Consider the following 21,950-nt stretch of genomic DNA (forward strand, 5'->3'; position numbering starts at 1 on the left):
CTTGTATGACCCTCATTACCATGCTATCTGAGCATCTCACAGTCTTTTTTTTATCCTCACAACATCCCTGTGAGGTCGGGCAGCACTATTATCCCTGTTTTACAGGTAGAGAACTAAATCACAGAGAAGTTAAGTGACTTATCCAAGGTCAGAGAGGAAGTCAGTGGCACAGCAGACCTTGAGCCCAGGTCTCCCAAGCTAATGCCCTAACCACTGGACCATCCTTCCTCTCAAGTGGACACAACACAATAGATTTGGGAAAGTACAGGTTGGACCAATGACCAGCATCACTTTAAAACTAATGATGTTCAATCACATTCTTTACAGATCCTACAGTCCTTTCACATGCAAACTCCTTCTTGATTTCAGTGGGAGCTCTGTGTGGAAAGGCTGCAGGATTAGCCCTGTAAGATAGTGAAATGACTTAGCAGAGAAAAATACAGAAGCATCCAGCAAGGGCTTTTTTCCTCAAGGGCTAATGCAACAGTAGCAAGTGAAATTAATTACCATAAGCAGAAAATAAATCAGAAAACTCTACAGCCTTAGGGTTTAACCCAATCCTGTCACCCCTACAGGGGTTCTTCCCCTTAGTCTTCCGAGCATCTAGTTTATAGTTCTTCCCCATAGTGCCTATGCAAAGTTGATCTTGGTTAACACCTTGTTCCCCAGTGACCAGGTAGTATCCCTGCATCATGAGGCAGGCACATTTGAACAGCAGATTGGGCTACATCCATAAATTAAAAGTCAGAACACAGGATTCCCTGAATGAATGTCCCTATGCCTTTTTTTCTAAATCTATGCATTTTTTGCATTCTAAACCACACAGATATTTTGTTCCTATTCGTGCTTGTAATGCTTCTGTGGAAAAATTAGCAGTGTAACTAAAGGAAAATATGCAGTTACAGCTAATGCTGCAAAATTAAAACAAAACATTTCAACAAGAACCTAAAAAGGGAGATAAAAATGCTAAATACTTTCTCTTCAATTGAGTACCTGCATTCCTAGTAAAACCAGTAGGAATTTTGATTGCAGGAATCTGATCCCAGCAAGTTCGTGATGCACACAAAGTTAGAGCCACAATAAGAGATATGCTTCAGCCAGATTGAACTACAGCATACTGTATGTGTGGTATTTATTCACAGTAGGAATACAGTAATAAATATGGGATTATGAGTGGTTTTTAAAACCATCAGAAACACACATTTACCACCGTTCCAGTGTGGCGGGATGGGGGGCGGGAGAGAAGGAAGCATGCTCATTATGGTATTTGTAATTTCTCTCAAGAAGTTTTGTGGCCCTGCTGAGACTGCCCGCATTTATCCCATTACTTCCACCGCCGCTTCCTTCTCATAGCAATGTAATTGTGCTCAAGATGTTTAATAAATTACAGTCTCTTAGACAATCTGTTTATTGACAATTAAACATCTTTAGGACAATTAAATTGCTATGAAAAGGAAGCTTCTTTAGAGAAATTACTAATACATAATGAGCATGTTGCATTTTTATTTTATTTGACATGGGAACAGTGGTAAATGTGTATTTATAATAAATTCTTGATAGTTTTAATCAGAATGGTGCAGTTAAACACATGGCTCCTTCCACCGTAACTACAGCCATCTATTAGGCTCATAAATGTTATCCTTCATGGAGTAAAATTGCAGTTCTGGCACAGTTAATCCAAACTGAAGTAGATTATAGTTGGAGTACTGGTATAAAGCAAAGGAAATGTATAATATTGTGCTCAAGACAATAATTATTTTTACCCCATCTCCCCGATATACAGATGAGTTCCAGCTGTAGCATGTAATATGGTGACGTGTATACATAGTCTTTTATGTGCTTCATATGTTCAGTTTGTTCATGCGTAGACAAGATCCAGAAAAACACATGAACCTATTTGAATCTTTTTTAACTTGTGGAGAACAGTTGGTGATTTCTTCCAGCTTTTATTTTTTTTCTACCATATTAAACCACTTCTCTAAATATGTATTTAACAAACTATATTTACTCTCTAAAAGCATAATGAAAATGCTGTATTGTCAGCAAATTTATAAAAAAGGAATCATATTGCTTAAACTGAAATATGATGATGATTTGAAATGCAGCCCACATTTCTGCTGGAAAGTGACGAAGGGAGGAGGCTGTGATCTTAGCCTATTGACCACAGTTCTAAGCTGAATTTTGAGAATTTAATTTTGACATTGCTTTAAAAAATATGTTAATTTGTTTTATATATTATTACATTCTTTTTTTAATATTAACATGAGGGATTTGTGAACTGCAGCATGGCTGGATCTTAGCAAAAGGTGAATGAATTGCAGAGAAAATACTGAAGAGGTCTTTTCAAAATACTCTGGAGAAAAAATGAGTATATGATCCATGATATAAAAACAGGGCTTGGGTTATAAGATGAAAGGAAGCTAAGAATTTTATAATATTTAAAGTGTGGTTATGATACCTTCTTACAGAACAGATCTGCTCTTGGTGTGTATGTAGAGTCATATTTGCTCACTTTAGTGACCAAATTAAGGTCCCGATCCTGCAAAGAGATCTGCATAGGCAGATCCTGTCCCATGTGGAACATCAATGGCGCACCATTCTGAGCTTATGCTAGAAACAAGGGTGAAGTGTTCTACATTTTACTCCTATTAGCCCTGCAGAGCCAGCACAGGAGTAAAATGTAGAACACTTTTACAAAAAGTAGAACACTCTGGGAGAGTGGGCAGGTTTCTTTTATGGCCCTTGCGTAATCAACACAGTTATTAAATAAGATCCTACCACAGAGTTTTTATTAATGGTGATTAATAGATGTGAGACAACGTTGCAAAAGGTCCATCCATATTCAATCTTCTACAAGCAGAGATGTCCAAATCTTGGGTTTTAGTTTGGGTCCCTATCTGGTGGTACATGAGGCAGAAGGAGCAAATCTTAACCTTCAGATCCCAAGCTGGGTTTGCTGGGCTGGAGTTACGAAAACAAAACTGAGGAAAATTTACTGTGGACTTGTTGAGATGCTGTAAACTGCTGGTTTTATACAGTCACTTGTCAGAGTTTAACACACAGGAATTACAAAAAAAATACCAACATAAACATTCGTTGTTAAGTACCCAATAATACATGAGAGTGAATCTGACAGTCAGTATACACACCTCTTGAGTATACTGAGACACAAGCTAGAATCATGTGCCACAGCATATCCAGAGTGTGCATATTTTAGCACCCACTGGAGTATTGTTGCCCTTATTCTTGAATTTATTGGGTAGGGTAGTGGGATGGGGAAAGACACATTTTTAGACGTTGGGCCAAATACAGCACTGGTATAAGACGGTGAATGGAGTTTCAGCCTCTTATACCAGCTCTGAATTTGAACCACTGAAATATGATCATATATCTATGAAAATTCATCCACCTAAGAGATACAGTTCTGTTTTAACATGTCAACTCATTGTAAACATTGTACAAAATAGCTCCAAAAATGCTGCAGTTTTACCTCACCATCTCTTATTCATATGGCAGGGAGAGGAGGAGGGCTTCCAAAAGGAAGCCATCCATCTTATTCCACTCCATTCAGCTGAGCTCCAGGAGCAGGACTTCATCTGAGAAAGTTTGTTGACTTCTCCGTTGAAGCCCCCCGGCTCAGCTCAGGAGAGCAGGCCTGTTGGCTTCTCCTTTGGAGCCCCTCTTCGCTTTTCATTAGGAAAGGAGGGGAGGAGAAGAAGTGCATAGAGGGAGAAAGAGAAGGGGAATGGTTTTTAAAACAGAAGCCCCTGTTATTCAATTGAGTGGCAGATTTGGAAGTGTAGTGATCTGGTTGGTGAAGAGACTATACAGTTTTGATGGCTGTGTTTTCTTGAAGACCGTTATAAGGATTGGAAGTCTCTTCAGCCAGTCAGACTGCTCTGTTCATCCATTCCATGTCCATGAGATGTTCCTGCCTACATTGTACCAGCCCATGATTAATTGTGAATAAATAGTAATTCTTTCAATATATTTGACAAGATAGCTTCTGTCATCTCTAATATGCTATGAAGCCATCAACTCCTGCCTCTGTTTTGTAAATAATGCCAGCCATTGTCGCCAGTTAATCCAATTTCCCCCAAGCACCTTCACTCGTTCTACTATGCCATCCCATAAAAGTCCATAAAGCCACTACATCATCAGTCATAAAATTTACTTCTGTCCTGATTGCCTACCAGACACATAGCAATGTCTGGTCAGCTGGTGCATTGTGACTGTGGCATTATATTAAACATGGGTGTTTCACAGTTACATCCCTTCCATTTGTTTGTTGTATCCTCTTGTTGTCTGTGATCAATGCTAAATTTGTAAGATTCTAGGAGCAGTGACTCTTTTTTAAAAATTTCATATGCATACACTATCTAGCATAATGGGACCTAGCTGTCTGATTGATTCATAGAATGTAAGGCCAAAAGGGACCATTATGATCATCTAGTCTTACCTCCTGCATAATTAGGCTTGGCAGAATTTGATTTCAATGTTTATTTAGAAGTATTTTTATTATCAATTTAAGTTATCATAGATGCACAAAGTTATGGGTTTTAACCATTTGTTTTTGTTTATTTAAATTTTCACCGTTTCAGGAAATAATTGGGGGTGCGGGTAGGCGGTAGAACAATGGGGGTAGATCAGACAGCCAGCTCTGGTGCTCCCAATTCAAATAGGATGTTAATAAATGGGAGAGGCTCAGAGAAGACCCATGAGGATGATTAAAAGATTACAAAACATGCCTGATAGTGATAGACTCAAAGAGCTCAATCTGTTTAGTTCAGCAACTAGAAGGTTAAGGGGTGACTTGATTACAGTCTATGCGTATCTGCGTGGGGAACAACTATTTTATAATGGGCTCTTCAATCTAGCGGACAAAGGTATAACATAATCAAAGGGCTGGAAGTTGAAGCTAGACAAACTCAGACTGAAAATTAGGCATATATATTCTTGACAGTGTGGGTAATTAGCCATTGGAACAATTTGCCAAGGGTTGTGATAAGTTCTCTATCAACTGACAATTTTTAAATCAAGATAGGATGTTTTTCTAAAAGATCTGATCTAGGGATGATTTGGGGACAGTTCTATGGTCTGTGTTGTATAGGAAGTCAGACTAGATGATCACAATCGTTCTTTCTGGGCTTGGAATTTGAGTAGTTTTTTTGTGACCGTAGATGCTGAGATTCAAAAGTTAGTTTTATAACCTTTAAAACACAAATTGTCAACATCACATGTCAAAATATAGAAAGTAAATATCCTTACATCAAACTCCTAGCTCTCAAGTATCATTTTTCATACTCTGCCTATCAGTAAATTTCTATTATTATAGATGGAAATATTTTTTTTGTATGGTGAAATTGATGTTTATCTACATTTACCAATAAGCATCTAATCCTTCCAAGCCTATGCATAACACAGGCCATAGGATTTCTTTTCGCCATGCTCCTGAAATACTAATGTAATAATAATAATAATTAATAATGAGTTAGACACCTTTTATATGAATGAACCTAGAATGAAAAGAAAATCACATAATGGTTATTAAAACTATAGTTCTAGAAGTCTTTGTGCTCCTTTGTCATTACATATATAATGTATCTAACATTACCCATGTGGGGAATGGTCATTCACCACTCTCGAGAAAATCGTACATGAGGGATATTTATATCTATGTGAGAGCTCTTTCACTGGGGCTCAGTTTTACACCAACACGCTATGACAGCCAGAGTCAGAAAGAGCCGCAGACATGACTGAAAAGGTATGGGGTGCTCTATTTTTAATCAGATTGGTTTTGTTGGGAAGCTGGGTTTTTTGCTGTGTAACTCTTAAAAACACTTTTCTATGTTAACCTGATACCCAGCTTTTAACGTTGCTATAAATAAACCTGGTGTGAGCCATAAAAAACAGAGGGTAAACAATAATATCTGGATGCCAGATGGCACCAGCTTAGTGATGGGGCTGATTCAGTAAGAAACAAAAGGAAATTCCTGACATGCATCTGTGTGAACAGAACCCACAGGGAATTTCACATAGGCAGAAAGATCAGTGTACCAGAGTCACCTAAGCACTATTTCACATTCTTAAATAAGATTTTTGTGTATGCAAACATTCATATATAGTTTATTCAATTTTTCCTATTAAAATAGTGCATCTTTTAGATATTTATACATAGAAATTGACTAATTAGCAAGTTAAAAGTGAACTAAAAGTTGTTCCAACATAGACTAAAAATACTAAATATATGATTTTTTAATTTTTTTTGCCAAATATATTGACTGAGCAAGATGGCAGTAATGACACACACAAATATTACCAACAGGACCAGTCTGTCAGTGCTTTTCTCCATCAATTTCAGGAAACAGAAGAAGAAACAAAAGCAGGGAAAACTTCTTCCCATATTGGGGTTTAATCATATCCAATTAAGCTGTAAGTGCAGCTGCATAAAAGATCATACATGTGTTAAACTAACATTAGATAATGTTTGTGTCTTTTCATTTAGAAGGATCCCACAGTGCCTTAGGGAGTTAACGTGTATAGTATGTACATACTGTATATCAGATTGCTGTATCCACTACTGGGGAGAAAAACAGTAAATGTTTAACACTAAACACTGAGACTACAAAATGGTGTGATACAACGTGAAGAAAAATATTACATTCAATTGAAACTGCAAGGAACATGTAGGGAAGAATGTAATTACCCAGATTGGCATTTGACCAGTGTGTTTGGGCTATTCCAGGCAAATGGAGCCTTGGGATCTTGAATGACAAGTGATCGTGATCTTGTTTTATGTCTCATCTGAACATCTCATCCAAGTGCACAGTGCTCTTTGTGATAATGCTGTGGCATTAGTTCAGTACTTTAGGGGAAGAGTGCCACGTATTGAGAAGGAGAGGAGGTATTGGGGTTAAGTGCAGGTCTGGCAGTCAGGAGACGTGGGTCTATTGCAGACACCTTCTGGGACCTTGGGCAAGTCACTAAAAGTAGCCACTGCTTTGGGGTATCTTGATTTTTTGGGTGCCTAAATTGACACCTGTGATTTTTCAAAGGTTCTGAGCACCCAGATCTTAAAGCTGAACCCCAGAGTAACCCAAAGAGGATTTTAAAAAATGTAAATGGTATCTTAAGAAAGGAACAAAAGGAAGCATAATGGAACAGATAGAGGAGTGGCAGTGAGGAAAGGGAAAAGAGGTTTTCACCCTGCACCTTAGATCATGTATGTTCTGTCAGTCAGTATTCATTCTGATTCTTCATAATATACCTGGATACGCAGATTCTCAAGGAGCAGCACCCATGTACTTACAGTCATACAGAATGGTCTGGATTTCCCCATAAAGACAACAGGGCCAGCTGTGGGTCTAGGGTGACCAGATACCAAGTGTGCAAAATCGGGACGGAGTGCGGGGGTAATAGGCGCCTATATAAGAAAAAGCCCCGAATATCAGGACTGTCTCTATAAAATCAGGACATCTGGTCACCTTTATGTGGGTCTCATCCAGTGTCCACTGAAGTCATGAGTTAACTGTGAGTCTTGGATTAGGCTCTATGTTTCAGCCTCCCACTTCACCAGTTTTCCTGCAGCTACTTTCACAAAGCAAAGTATGCACTGCTGCTCAGCTGCCCTCTAGAGAGTTTTGAAGTTAAATTAATGTGATCATTTCATGACAGAACAAAGTATGGATGTTCTCACCACCAATATCTGTTTAAAATAGCAAAGTCCATTATGTTGTTTTTATAAATGAGATGATCTTTGGCTGGAAAGCCACATTCTGAGTGCCAATCATGTTGAATTTTTAAATAAATTCCCTTACATAATTATAGAAGATCTGAGATCATGCTATCTAAACTAAGAGGGAGAGAGATAAAATACTATGCATCATACCACATGAGACAACAAGAGAGCTGTCATCTTGTGTTTTGAATATGAGTCTGGAAAAATTAAAATTGAATTTAATGAGGACCTGTTTTCAAAAAAATTCTGGTGTCCACAATTTGGCAGGTGCAATTATTTCTGCATGCAAAAGCCTACATATGCAAATAGTGCTAATATACACAAAGTAGGTAAATGGATGTGTATCTAATTGGCATGCACAGCTGGGTTTTCACATACAAGCACTATTCACTTGCACATGCAACTGATTGTATGTGCAAACTGAAGGCTGGATGATGGGACCTTTGAACATTTGGCCCACTGTTATTTATTGCCTTACAAATTCATGTTCTATGTTGTTTTTGTTTTAATTTCCACATTTCCTTAAACTATATTTTCATCAAGGTTTGTTAGGTATGTTACAGAACCAATGAACCAAACTCTCATCAATCCAGAGTAAATCTATTGAAGTCAATGACGCTACTCTGGGTTTATTCAACTTACCAATGTGCACGGTTTGGCTTGCTGTATTTATTACATTTTTATGAACCTTGCATAAATACTAAATGGTACAGCAAAAATCTTTTCGGCTGAAATGGGTCCTGTGCACTATGCCCAACAGCAGCAACTAAGAAATCCTATAGGAAAATACACTGCCTCTTTTAAATACAGGATAGGTCATTTTGCAAGGAGCCTAGGAAACTCTTGTAATAGGAGAAGGCTGTGTGGTGTCTGCACCTAAAAGGAACAAGTACATGGCTTTCTTTAAAAGAACCATTTATTTTTAACTCATATTTTTCTTTGTCAAGTATTCCACTTTTGATCCTAACTCTCCCCTTTTACGGACTAGTCAGTGCCACTAATACAGAGACGCCCTCTGGGGGGTGGCAGACAGTGGCATCCTTCAGACTTTCCCACAGCTGGACTCCATAATGTCAACTGTGTTCCAGCCATTCAGTAACAACAGACACTATAAGGTCAGTCATAACAGAACAAGGTCACCAAGGGCTGTCCAGTTTTCCCTTCTCTTCTTAATAGTGGGTCCCTTGAAAGAGAGAGTGAGTGAGTGAGTCCTCTGAAAGAGCGGGAGGGAAAGAGAAGAAGAAAGGACCTAGAACTCATAATGTAAAAGTTGGGTCTAGGAAGCTGGACAAAAAATATAAATTCCTGAAGTTATTTCCAGTATTTGCCTTATCAGCTGCTAAGCATGGTGAAATTATATAATAATAGACGGTATTTATATAGCGTCTCCCATTTCCAAAGGGCTCCAGGATGCTGTAACACAGTATTTCTTTCTTTGTCTACTTGTGTATTTTATCTATTTAAGTATAAATTGACTAGGTGATGTAATAGGTGTCTTTCATTTCTCACATCTGGGATTCTGAATGTTGTGTGTGTTGATTAGAGGAGAGAGAAAGGGGGTGAGAGAGACGTTAGGATTATACTGAGTTTTGCCCTAAGAACCGTAAGGTGTCCAAGATGCATGGCTGTGATGAGCACTTTACAGAAGTACTTGTATGATGAGATGAAGCACTCGTTTCCCAGACAAATCATGATGTTTTCTGCAACCACTGGACAAGGGATGCTGCCCACTTATCTTGGACATTGCTGCTTACTTTGCCCTCTCTCTTGCTTACCATAGGTTTATTCCTGAGGCCTGGTCTGCCTGTAGTGTCACCTGTGGGGTGGGCAGCCAGGTGCGGCCAGTGAAATGTCAGGTGCTCCTGTCTTTCTCTCAGTCTGTGGCTGACCTGCCAATTGACGAATGTGAAGGTCCCAAACCTGCATCACAACGAGCCTGTTACGGCGGCCCCTGCAGTGGGGAGGCTGCTGAATCTAACCCTGAGGAAACCGAACTGATCTATGGGGGCCTCCAGGATTTTGATGAACTCTATGACTGGGAATACGAGGGCTTTACGGAATGCTCAGAATCCTGTGGAGGAGGTGAGGGCAATTTGCTTTTTGCTCTGGTTAATTTGCTTTCCCCTTTTCCGGTATACGGTGCTTTGCAATGCGCACTGTCTAAAAGATGGCTTTGCTACGTCTGTTTGAAGAATAAAAAAGGCTTCAATGGGAAGCTATTAAGAATAAACTACATGTATTTCCCATTTGGGCCCATTGAATATCAAATGCCATGCTCATGCTCTCAGCTGTGAATGATTAATGCAGCTAATACTGCTGTTTACATTTCTTTCTTGATGACTTACATTTTTTATTCACACAAGGAAGAATAACATAAAGCAGCCTAGTGAGATGAACTAGCATCATTTTCTGTGCTTGTCTCTTGATATGGTCATATATGCACACACATACAAAACCAAATAATTCTGCCACTGCAGATGCATTTGCTTACTGAACTACTGGGGGCTCAGCTGGTTTCTGTAGCTTACAGTACAATCTGACGTTAGCTTGGATCCCAGTGCAAAAAGAAAACATATGGCAAAAATAGCCAAACATTTGATTGCCTAAAGCTTAACAGGCTTGGCATTTGGAAAGTCTAAAAGTTGATGAAAGTCAAAGGTTATGCCTATTATGATAATTATTTACACATTGTATAGTATTAATTTGAGTTTATGCTACCTTTTGTCCAATTGGTTCTGAAAAATTTTCCCATTGCAATTGTTTAAAATCCTAGGCTTTCCCAGCTGCTGCCCTTTTAAAGGCAATTTTCAGGCCATTTACAAAAGAATGCAGATAAAAAATATGGCCAAAAGAATCAATTTTATATATTAAATAGGAATGATGTTGTAGAATTGGAAAGAGGTCAATAGTGGGTTGAAGTTTAATGATTGGCTAAATATTGATCCTCCAGCAGTCAAATACAATAGAAAAAGGTTCCAGAAGATAGAAAAGGGTGGAGGGATAGCTCAGTGGTTTGACCTGCTAAACCTAGGGTTGTGAGTTCAACCCTTGAGGGGGTCATTTAGGGATCTGGGCAAAAATTGGGGATTGATCCTGCTTTGAGCAGGGGGTTGGACTAGATGACCTCCTGAGGTCCTTTCCAACCCTGATATTCAGTGATTCTATAATGCAAAGCATATCACAAAGTGCTTATATATTGCTGGCTACAGTAGTTGGCATTTGATTGCTGTTAACATACAGTTTTCTAACAATTACCACCATTATTTCCTGCTCTAATTATAACTAATTTTACCAGTGCATGTTGACTAGTGGCAAACACTGACTTTTTAATAGCAACCACTGTATTTTGAGTCTGACTGGCCAATAATGATTTGTAATGCTTGTGTTTTGAACCTGGAATCTTGACTAGCTCAAGCAATGTCCCCTTGAACTAAAAGGAAATCATTTCAATACATACAGTGTATATATATACGTAGACATTTTCACATAGAACGTACGTAAATTATTATGACAGAAACACTTTACCAATTTAAGATCTTTGGATTATCGACAAAGATGGTTAGTTGGGAGATTTACTTACTTATTTATTTATTTGTTTGTTATCTGGTCAACCAAAAATAGGCCAGATTAAGAAATAAATTCTAAATCAAAATTTTTGTAGCTACAGATGCAAGACAGGTCAAGCTAATTTTATTGGTTTTGTACTCTCAGGAGATGAAATTGGATAGACATAGAAGTAACCTTTCACCTTGGAGAGGTAGCAACCAGAAGGAACTAGTGAGTAATTTCGTCTGCCGTTAGTGGCTGCATTTCCCAGAGCTGTCATCAAATATCATGTAACAATTATGCGATTCTGGTAGATATAAACATAGAAAATCCCATTTGATGGTATATTGAAAGTGAATTTAAACTTCTTAGATTCATGTCCCATCCTTGCACCCTGTTACATTTTAATTTCCCATGCATGAATTAATAGGTATTTTGAAAGAAAACAGTTTGAAGCAGGACAGCTTCATTATGGTGAAATGTTGTGTGATAAATAATATTTAGAAGTGAACCTCAAACAAGTGTCCTCTGGAAAGTGGAAGGAGCAGCCTTTTCTTACTTTTTATTTGTACTTTGCAGCACAGTTTCTGACAGGTAATGGAAGAAGAATATTGGAGGACTTAAGCAATGGTTCTTGTATTGATTTAACACTTGTCTTCAATTACATGCATTGGCCTACCCAAAATATCGGGACAGTTTATTTTAGCCTGCTGAAACACACTAAGTGTGAGATTGTGGGGAGGGGTGGGCAGGCAAAAGTTGTTCTGAGCCACCTTTATGTTCCCCTGATACTGGGGAAAGCCAGAAGACTATTTGGTTCCTGGCACAAGTTACTACAGGCTGTACCCTCTGACCATAGCCTTCAGGAGTCAGTCTGGCAGCCAAGGACTAGATGAACTCATGGGCTTCTTAGCCACCACCCCTGTTTTCCACAACAGTTATACTGGCAGACAAGATGGCAGGCTGTGTTGGAGCCACTATGGTGGTTCCGTGCCACTGGAAGTCCCCTATATTCGGAGAGTCTCCCTAGTGCCAGTTAAACCAGGTTTCCATCTCCTTTGTGCTACTGTGGTAACTCAAATCAGTAGGATCACACTAGTGAATTGAGCCTATAACATTTATATTGAGAAATCAGCTTTTCATGCATAGCGATAAAAACAATTTTTTTAAAAAAAAATTGAGTTTGCAATGTGTTCCTTTGAGAATTCTTCATTTTCGTTAGAAAGGTAGAGATTTTTTTATTTCCCAAGGCCAAATCCAAATACTCCCTGTGGCAGCAAAGTGCAGGCAGACTGGAGCCAGATATGTACAGGGCAGGCAAGAGACATCCAGCAGTCATCGGGCAAGGTGTTAACAATAGGGCCAGCATACTGTGCTGTGACCTTTATTTGCTGTTTGCACTTGCTGATAGTGGCAGAAATCATGTCTGCTGGACTGAGTGCTAGCCATGCTCCCTGCTTGAATAATCATGACCCCTGTGGCTCTGGTGCCTGTCCCATCATATTAGAAGTGGAGGGAAATGAAAGTTCAAGTTTATGCACTATGACTAGATGTTGTGTCCAGTCCACATCATGAGCGCCACAGTTTCCACACTGCATTTTGACTTCTTATGCCCCTTCTGCCACCATATTTGTCTGTGGAGCCGGGGGAGGCTTTAACCCTAGAAGTTGTACGGTGCAAGTTACAAAGTTATCATAATGCTGTTGGCTTGTAGGCCGCTTAGATGGCAAATACAAGCAATAAATAATACCTGAGTCTGTTCCTATCTTGGATAATTGTTGGAAGGTTTTGAGACTGCATGCAACACATCTTGAATATTTGGCTACATCTGTTATGATAGTGTATATGTTGGAATATTAATTTAAACATTCTGTTGGCATTGCCAGTCAACTGTAATTGAACATGCTACTTCATATGTCTGCAGTTCATGCTAAATATTTTGATGTTGACATGACTTTAGATTTGCAATGGCCTGTTGCAGCAAAATACAAACAAACTACCCCTCTGAAACCTGCTGTCAGTGTTAAAGCATGTGGATAGGGGATGTTTAGTAATAAATTTCAAACACTTCACCCTCCATTGACATAACTGTTTTGAAATAAAATCTGGAATCTCTTCAAAAGTTAGTATGCTTTCTAATGAGTGGGGCTGTATCCTGGCAGGATAGACAATAAAACTACTGGACATACACTGAGAGACAATTTAGATGGACTGAATAAGCAAGGAGGAGAGAGAAACAGGGCGTGGAAGTTTAAAAAAAAATACTGTAAGGTAAAGAGTAGCCTAAGAGACTGATCCTGAGAACTGTAGAGACTCCTCAGTTGTAGTGAGGGTTGGGGAGAGGGATTAGACTCAGCACTTTCAGGATTAGACCACTTGTGGATTACAAATCCAAGGCAAGCACAGTGAAAATGCTAACACTTTTATGTTGCATATAACATTAGACAGCAATTTATTTGTGAAACTCCTACCTGGGGAAGCCACAAAGAGGTACTGAAGCTACCAGATCAAAGTAAATAGGAGAGATGGACTTTAGCTGCAAAATCCACATCTGAACATTTGAAGGTGTTTCCTATCACGGTTGTGGTCCAGGCCTATCTCTAGCCAGTTGTCAGATATCTTTGTGAAACTCATTGGTTTCATTTCATAGGAGGTGGTAGAAACCATTTTCTTTGGTTTCCATCCGCATTGATTGGAAGCCCCTTCTCACCTTGATTGTTGTTTTCACGTAACACACTCTGTACAGTTAAGTCTGTACAAGAAACCACCCCAAAGGACTGCCCAGTGTCCTGAGCACAATGATGCTTTACTATTCAGCCAATATTTGTAAGACCCTTGGATGGTCAAAACAGTGTTCCCTTTAGAGCATATAATAATGCATTCAGCAGAAAAGTGACCTGGTTAGAAAGTTATTGAACATTTAAAGATAGGGAACATGTAGGGAATTTGTTTGGTTTCCCTTCGTACACATAAATCACTGACATTTGTTTTACTCACTCAAATACTCTATTGTTTTATTTTTAAAAATCAAATAGAACCATCTTTGGGGGCTATTCTAAGTGTCTAATAAAATATTGTGTTTATAAATACCATTCTCTGGGCCATCTGGTAGGGGGAAAAACCCCACAATGATATTGGATGACTTTGGGGATTTCAGTAGTGTCCCACGTGATGTAAATATTCAGTAAGAGGTGGATTCCCTTCCCTCTCCCCTTACTCTGATTCTCTGTGGCTGCAACCTGAACACCTGGGAATGACATAGCTCCTGGAGTCCTGTGCACACCTGGTATAGGCATGTGCAGCACTCTAGCAGCCCACTCATGTCTATATCCCTTGCATACTATGGAGCTGTGCTTTATGAGGCTATCACCACCCTAGCCTGCAGTGTATGTTGGGGGCAGAGGACAGAGAAGCAGGACCAATAGATTCATGAATAGGAAGATCTATGACTTTGAACAAACTGCACTCCAGAAGCACTATTGTAAGTTGTTGCATATTGGTGAATAATATTGTGCTGTTTTTTTCCTAGTGGCATCAGTTTTAGCTTCAAAAATAATACAGCGTATTGCAGGTTCTGTTTATACACACAGTAATATTATTCTGGCTGCTTTCCCATAGTTACTCAAGCCTGTCAAACACTTTTTTGTGAAGGTTGTCATCTTCAGAGGGGTTGGGGTGTTTTGGAAAACAGATTACTGTTGTGGTGATGGTGGACCAGTTATTCAAGGACAAGTCTAGTTAAACTTTTCCCAGTTAAGTGAAGTCATGATTATAGAAAGTGTGCTCAGATTTCCCTTGAATTACTGAAGGTTGGGTTATCTAGGTAGCATAGGCAAATCATGAACTTACGTGAATCCTTGTATTGGACCAGTTCAAGGGGCTCAAAGAGTAAATTAGTTTACGTGGATTTTTCTTAAATGTAGTTTTTTCTCTGGTGCTTATCACAGCAATATCTGAGCACTTCACATACATTAATTACTTTAACCTCACTACATCCTTGTGAGACAGGGAAGTACTAATATCCCCATTTTACACTTGGGTAATGGGAGACAGAGAGAAACTGTCATGCCTAAAAGCACAGTCAGAAGCTGGCAGAACTGGGAACAGAACTTAGATCTCCTGAGTAGACCTGGGTAAAATTTTTCATCCAAAAATTTGTTTAGGTGAAGAATGCAGATCTGGTGACACCAAAACATTTAATGAGTTTATGTAAATTCACAGAATTTTTCATTTTGGAAAAAAACCCTCAAAAATAGATATTTTGATTTTTCTATTTGAAACTACTTGTTTCAAAATTTCCATTTCATTTTTAAAAATTGTAAAAAAAAAAAAAAGTTTTTAAATGGTCAGAAGCAAAACAAAACGTTTTGTTTATCCCACCTTTTTTTTTTAACTTTTCAATTTGCCAAAAAAAAAAATTATTTTCAGTCTGATCCAAAACAAATTTATTTTGATTCTTTGAAATGTCCAGCAACGTCAAAAATGCTTTATTCACCGAACTCTGCTCCTGAGTTCCAGTCCATCACCTTAATCACAAGACTATACTTTCTCCTTTTTAGTTCCCACAGCTGCTCCTGCTCTGTTCCCTGCCTCCAACTCTCAAAGGTGCCTTACTCCCCTGCATGACCAGTGTCCAGATTAGAATCATAGAATAGAATCATAGAATATCAGGGTTGGAAGGGACCTCAGGAGGTCATCTAGTCCAACCCCCTGCTCAAAGCAGGACCAATCCCCAACTAAATCATCCCAGCCAGGGCTTTGTCAAGCCTGACCTTAAAAATATCTAAGGAAGGAGATTCCACCACCTCCCTAGGTAACGCATTCCAGTGTTTCACCACCCTCCTAGTGAAAAAAATTTTCCTAATATCCAACCTAAACCTCCCCACTGCAACTTGAGACCATTACTCCTTGTTCTGTCGTCAGCTACCACTGAGAACAGTCTAGATCCATCCTCTTTGGAACCCCCTTTGAGGTAGTTGAAAGCAGCTATCAAATCCCCCCTCATTCTTCTCTTCTGCAGACTAAACAATCCCAGTTCCCTCAGCCTCTCCTCATAAGTCATGTGTTCCAGTCCCCTAATCATTTTTGTTGCCCTCCGCTGGACTCTCCAATTTTTCTACATCCTTCTTGTAGTGTGGGGCCCAAAACTGGACACAGTACTCCAGATGAGGCCTCACCAAAGTCGAATAGAGGGGGACAATCACGTCCCTCGATCTGCTGGCAATGCCCCTACTTATACATCCCAAAATGCCATTGGCCTTCTTGGCAACAAGGGCATACTATTGACTCATATCCAGCTTCTTGTCCACTGTAACCCCTAGGTCCTTTTCTGCAGAACTGCTGCCGAGCCATTCGGTCCCTAGTCTGTAGCGGTGCATGGGATTTTTCCGTCCTAAGTGCAGGACTCTGCACTTGTCCTTGTTGAACCTCATCAGATTTCTTTTGGCCCAATCCTCTAATTTGTCTAGGTCCGTCTGTATCCTATCCCTACCCTCCAGCGTATCTACCTCTCCTCCCAGTTTAATGTCATCCGCAAACTTGCTGAAGGTGCAATCCACACCATCCTCCAGATTATTTATGAAGGTATTGAACAAAACCGGCCCGAGGACCGACCCTTGGGGCACTCCACTTGATACCAGCTGTCAGCTAGACATGGAGCCATTGATCACTACCCATTGAGCCCGACAATCTAGCCAACTTTCTATCCACCTTATAGTCCATTCATCCAGCCTATACTTCTTTAACTTGCTGGCAAGAATACTGTGGGAGACCGTGTCAAAAACTTTGCTAAAGTCAGGGAATAACACGTCCACTGCTTTCCCCTCATCCACAGAGCCAGTTATCTCATCATAGAAGGCAATTAGATTAGTCAGACATGACTTGCCATTGGTGAATCCATGCTAACTGTTCCTGATCACTTTCCTCTCCTCTAAGTGCTTCAGAATTGATTCCTTGAGGACCTGCTCTATGATTTTTCCAGGGACTGAGGTGAGGCTGACTGGCCTGTAGTTCCCAGGATCCTCCTTCTTCCCTTTTTTAAAGATGGGCACTGCATTAGCCTTTTTCCAGTCGTCCGGGACTTCCCCCGATCGCCATGAGTTTTCAAAGATAATGGCCAATGGCTCTGCAATCACATCCGCCAACTCCTTTAGCGCTCTCGGATACATCCAGCCCCATGGACTTGTGCTCGTCCAGCTTTTCTACATAGTCCCGAACCACTTCTTTCTCCACAGAGGGCTGGTCACCTCCTCCCCATGCTGTGCTGCCCAGTGCAGTAGTCTGGGAGCTGACCTTGTTCGTGAAGACAGAGGCAAAAAAAGCATTGAGTACATTAGCTTTTTCCACATCCTCTGTCACTAGGTTGCCTCCCTCATTTAGTAAGGGGCCCATGCTTTCCTTGACTTTCTTCTTGTTGCTAACATACCTGAAGAAACCCTTCTTGTTACTCTTAACATCTCTTGCTAGCTTCAACTCCAGGTGTGATTTGACCTTCCTGATTTCACTCCTGCATGCCCGAGCAATATTTTTATACTCTTCCCTGGTCATTTGTCCAATCTTCCACTTCGTGTAAGCTTCTTTTTGGTGTTTAAGATCAGCAAAGATTTCACTGTTAAGCCAAGCTGGTCGCCTGCCATCTTTACTATTCTTTCTACACATTGGGATGGTTTGTCCCTGTAACCTCAAAAGAGGGTTCCAAAGAGGATGGATCTAGACTGTTCTCAGAGGTAGCAGATGACAGAACAAGGAGTAATGGTCTTAAGTTGCAGTGGGGGAGGTTTAGATTGGATATTAGGAAACACTTTTTCAGTAGGAGGGTGGTGAAACACTGGAATGCGTTACCTAGGGAGGTGGTGGAATCTCCTTCCTTAGAAGTTTTTAAGGTCAGGCTTGACAAAGCCCTGGCAGGGATGATTTAATTGGGGATTGGTCCTGCTTTGAGCAGGGGGTTGGACTAGATGACCTCCTGAGGTCCCTTCCAACCCTGATATTCTATGATTATATGATTAGATTTAGGGGAGTGCAAGTTAGAGCTCTAGTGTCTGGATGCGGCAGTCTGACAACAGCTGTTGTTCACAAATGTTGAATATTATCACATCACTTTTTTTTCTGCACCTAGAACAATCCTGTTGCTGCTTAAAATAGAACATAAAAATGGGCCATCTTTAACACCACACCCCCTCTTAATTGAATGATCACATCACTGCCTTGGCTGGTATGCAGTCTGGTTGCATTCATTGTTTCAGTGTCAGAAGGACATTTGTTTTGTGCTTCTGCTTGTTTCAGTGACACTTGTGGAAGGTGCGGGACCAAGGAATTTGTCACCCTAATAAAGTTGCTTTATGAGATTGACAGCAATGGCTGATTGAAACAAAGCTGGGGCCTCCTTTTTAGTTATTTAATTGGAACTTCATGTAGGGTGACCAGATAGCAAGTGTGAAAAATCATGATCAGGGTGGAGGGTAACAGGTAACTATATAAGGCAAAGCCCCGAATACCAGGACTGTCCCTACAGAATCAGGCCATCTGGTCACCCTACCTTCAGGTAGGTGGGGAACAGGAGGAAAGGAGAGGCAATGGTGAATGTGGCCAGAGGCATGTCTGTTTCTGGAGAGTTACAGGAATTGTAGATGGAGGTTTCCTGTTAAAACAGAAGGGAGTGGAAGCCTGTGATTCACCCCAGTCTTTCAGGGCCAACATGCCAGGAGAGGCATTCCTAGCCTTTAGATGCTCATGTTAGTGTCTTCATTGAGCTGCCAGTCAGCATGGAACACCTCACCCTGCACACTACATGGCTGTAAAGCATGAGCAGCAAAACCTCACAGTAGCATGTCAGCCTGCTCATCGGGGTTGGAAGCCCCTCCCTTTGCCCTCAGCTGCAGGTTTGGTAGCAATGTCTGAACTGACTCCATTGATGATCCTGAGTATCAAACTGTATTTTCTGATGTGCAGAGGCCCCCACAGCAATTTAGCAGGACCCCTGCTGGTGCCATGTCTGCACTTCATCACCCCTTGAGTTCTGTGCATTGAGTCCTGACTGGAATGTTGTATGCAGGTGTCCAAGAGGCTGTTGTGACGTGCTTGAACAAACAGACAAGAGAGATTGCAGACGAAACTCTGTGTGTGACCAGCCGCCGTCCTCCACAGCTACTGAAAGCCTGTAATCTGGAGCCCTGCCCCCCAAGGTAGGCAGCTTACATCCTTACCTTCAGCAGCACATGATTTCCTGTGCATGCAGGAGAGGAAGAGTTAATATAAAACATAAGAGCGGCCATACTGGGTCAGACCAAAGGTCCCTGAAGCCCAGTATCCTGTCCTCTGACAGTGGCCAATGGCAGGTGCCCCAGAGGGAATGAACAGACAGGTTATCATCAAGTGATCCATGCCCTGTCACCCAATCCCAGCTTCTGGCAAACAGAGGCTAGGGACACCATCCCTGCCCATCCTGGCTAATAGCCATTGATGGATCTATCTTCCATGAATCTATCTAGCTCCCTTTTGAACCCCATTATAGTATTGGCCTTCACAACACCCTCTGGCAAGGAGTTCCAGAGATTGACAGTGTGTTGCATGAAAAAATACTTTCTTGTGTTTGTTTTAAACTTGCGACCTATTAATTTCATTTGGTGGCCCCGTGTTCTTGTATTATGAAATTATTATTGTTGTTATTGTTATTTGAGGTCTGAAACTAATTTGCAGTGTCCCAAACTCCCACTTAAAACTGTTTTAAATGTCTGTGAAACTAGGACATTTGGGGCCAGATTTGCTGGTTTGAACCTGGACTTCACTGGAATTCTATGTGTATATGAGTATAACTGAGAACAGTATCAGGGCCTGAGGTTTTTAGCCCAATAAATTCAGTGAATTGGACTAAACAAATGTTTTGTTTCAATCCCACATGATTCTTCTTAATTGTTGTAAAGTGAAGAAAGAGAATTTAACTGGATGAAAGTCTATGGCCTTTGTTATACAAGAGGTCAGACTAGATGACCTAATGGTCCCTACTGGCTTTAAAAATGATTAGCTGTGTACCATAGTGATGGAAGGGTCAAGAGCATGAGCTTACTTGAAGATTTTTCAATGCGATTTAAAGATACCACAGAAGAAGCAAATCAAATATACTAGCATGAGGTGATTTCAGTGTAAGCTATTTAAACAATATCCGCAATACACACATGCGCACAACACACACGCCACAACACACACAATGTAATGTGTTATAACCTTTTCAGTTTATAGTATTATTTTGCTTAGGCCTGGTCTACACTGGGGTGGGGGAATCGATCTGAGTTATGCAACTTCAGCTACGTGAATAACATAGCTGAAGTCGACGTACTTAGATCTACTTACTGTGGTGTCTTCACTGCAGTGAGTCAACAGCTGACACTCCCCCATCGACTCCGCCTACACCTCTTGTCCTGGTGGACTACTGGAGTCGACAGGAGAGTGCTCAGCGATCGATTTCTTTCCCATCGATCCTGCGGGTAATGTAGACAACCCCTACAGAGCTGTGCTAAAATGGAGGGGCATATCTCAGAAGGCTCATACATTCAAATCAGATAAGCATCCAAATGTTTGGTTGTTTGTCTGAACTTTACTCAAACTTACCTGAAGCTTTTGGATGCCCACATTGGCCGCCCTCCTTCCTCTCAATACACCTTGCCCTCAAAAGTCCTCCAGAACCTATTCCTCCCAGTGCTTAGATACTATGGTGGAGGATGCTGTGGAAAACCCTCACCCTAAAGATAGCAGACTTCCCCATTTCCAGGAAAAAGGCAGGGTGTCAAATCTATGTCACTCATGAAGCAAAATGGCTTTTAAAAGATTCTTAGGGCTTTGTTTAGATGTGATTAGGCCTTTCCAGGTCTGTAAGTAATTATTCCATATTATGTATATGTTTTTAATTATTTAGGACCTGATTCCTTTTACATCAAGGCCCCTTTACACTGCTCTGGCAATGTAAAGGACCTTAAAATGGGTTTAAACATAACATAAGTCCACTTTAATGCCCCTTTACATTGATAGAGTGGTATAAAATGGGCACTGGTGCAAATGAGAAGCTCTTAGCCTTTACGTATGCACATGTATGGTACTATATGTGTGAGTAGTATACTCAGGGGTGTATGGTTATGCTGGTATATCAGTAGATTTAGGGTGCACTGTGAGGTTAAAGTTAGAAATCAAGTGTGTCCAGTGTCCAAGAATAATAAAGATATTTGGACTGGATATAATTTGGTTGGATGATGAAGATTCTGAGTTGTGCAATAGTGAGAGCCAAATGGGCTGAACCGCTTTTCCAATACGGTACAAGAACTATTTTATAAGCAGAATAATGCACTCTTGAGCAGTTACGTTCTGTTATTCAACCTGCATGTCTTGATGTATAAACAGCACACACACATTTGTTAATGCTGATTAGCACTGTGATGATGGAAAGCATTATATAAATGTTAAGAAGCAGTAGTATATCTGTCCATAGGTATCACACATTTACCCTTACCTTAATGGAGACAGAATTCACTGCTGGAGAGTTCCTGTTTTAAGTACAGAGAGAGAGAGAGAAAATAGCTAACCCACCTACCAAGACTAGCATGGAGAATAGGCATACCCATTGATTGAGAGGCCTGGAGCATGCCCTAGGCCAGCAGGATCTGAGTTTGATTCTTCT

General features: G+C 40.4%; 1 protein-coding gene across 1 annotated transcript in view; it reads left to right on the forward strand.

Moving 5' to 3' along the window:
* The window catches only part of ADAMTSL1 (ADAMTS like 1), a 268,655-nt gene that overhangs the window by 137,252 nt on the left and 109,453 nt on the right, over positions 1–21,950 (forward strand). The window contains exons 14-15 of the mRNA XM_084628002.1: positions 9,519–9,820; positions 19,338–19,467. Coding sequence (XP_084484128.1) covers positions 9,519–9,820; positions 19,338–19,467 — 432 coding nt within the window. The remainder of the gene's footprint in view (positions 1–9,518; positions 9,821–19,337; positions 19,468–21,950) is intronic.

This window comes from Lepidochelys olivacea (assembly GCF_965140295.1).
Source record: "Lepidochelys olivacea isolate rLepOli2 genome assembly, chromosome: 5".
In the NCBI taxonomy this organism is placed as follows: Eukaryota; Metazoa; Chordata; order Testudines; family Cheloniidae; genus Lepidochelys; species Lepidochelys olivacea.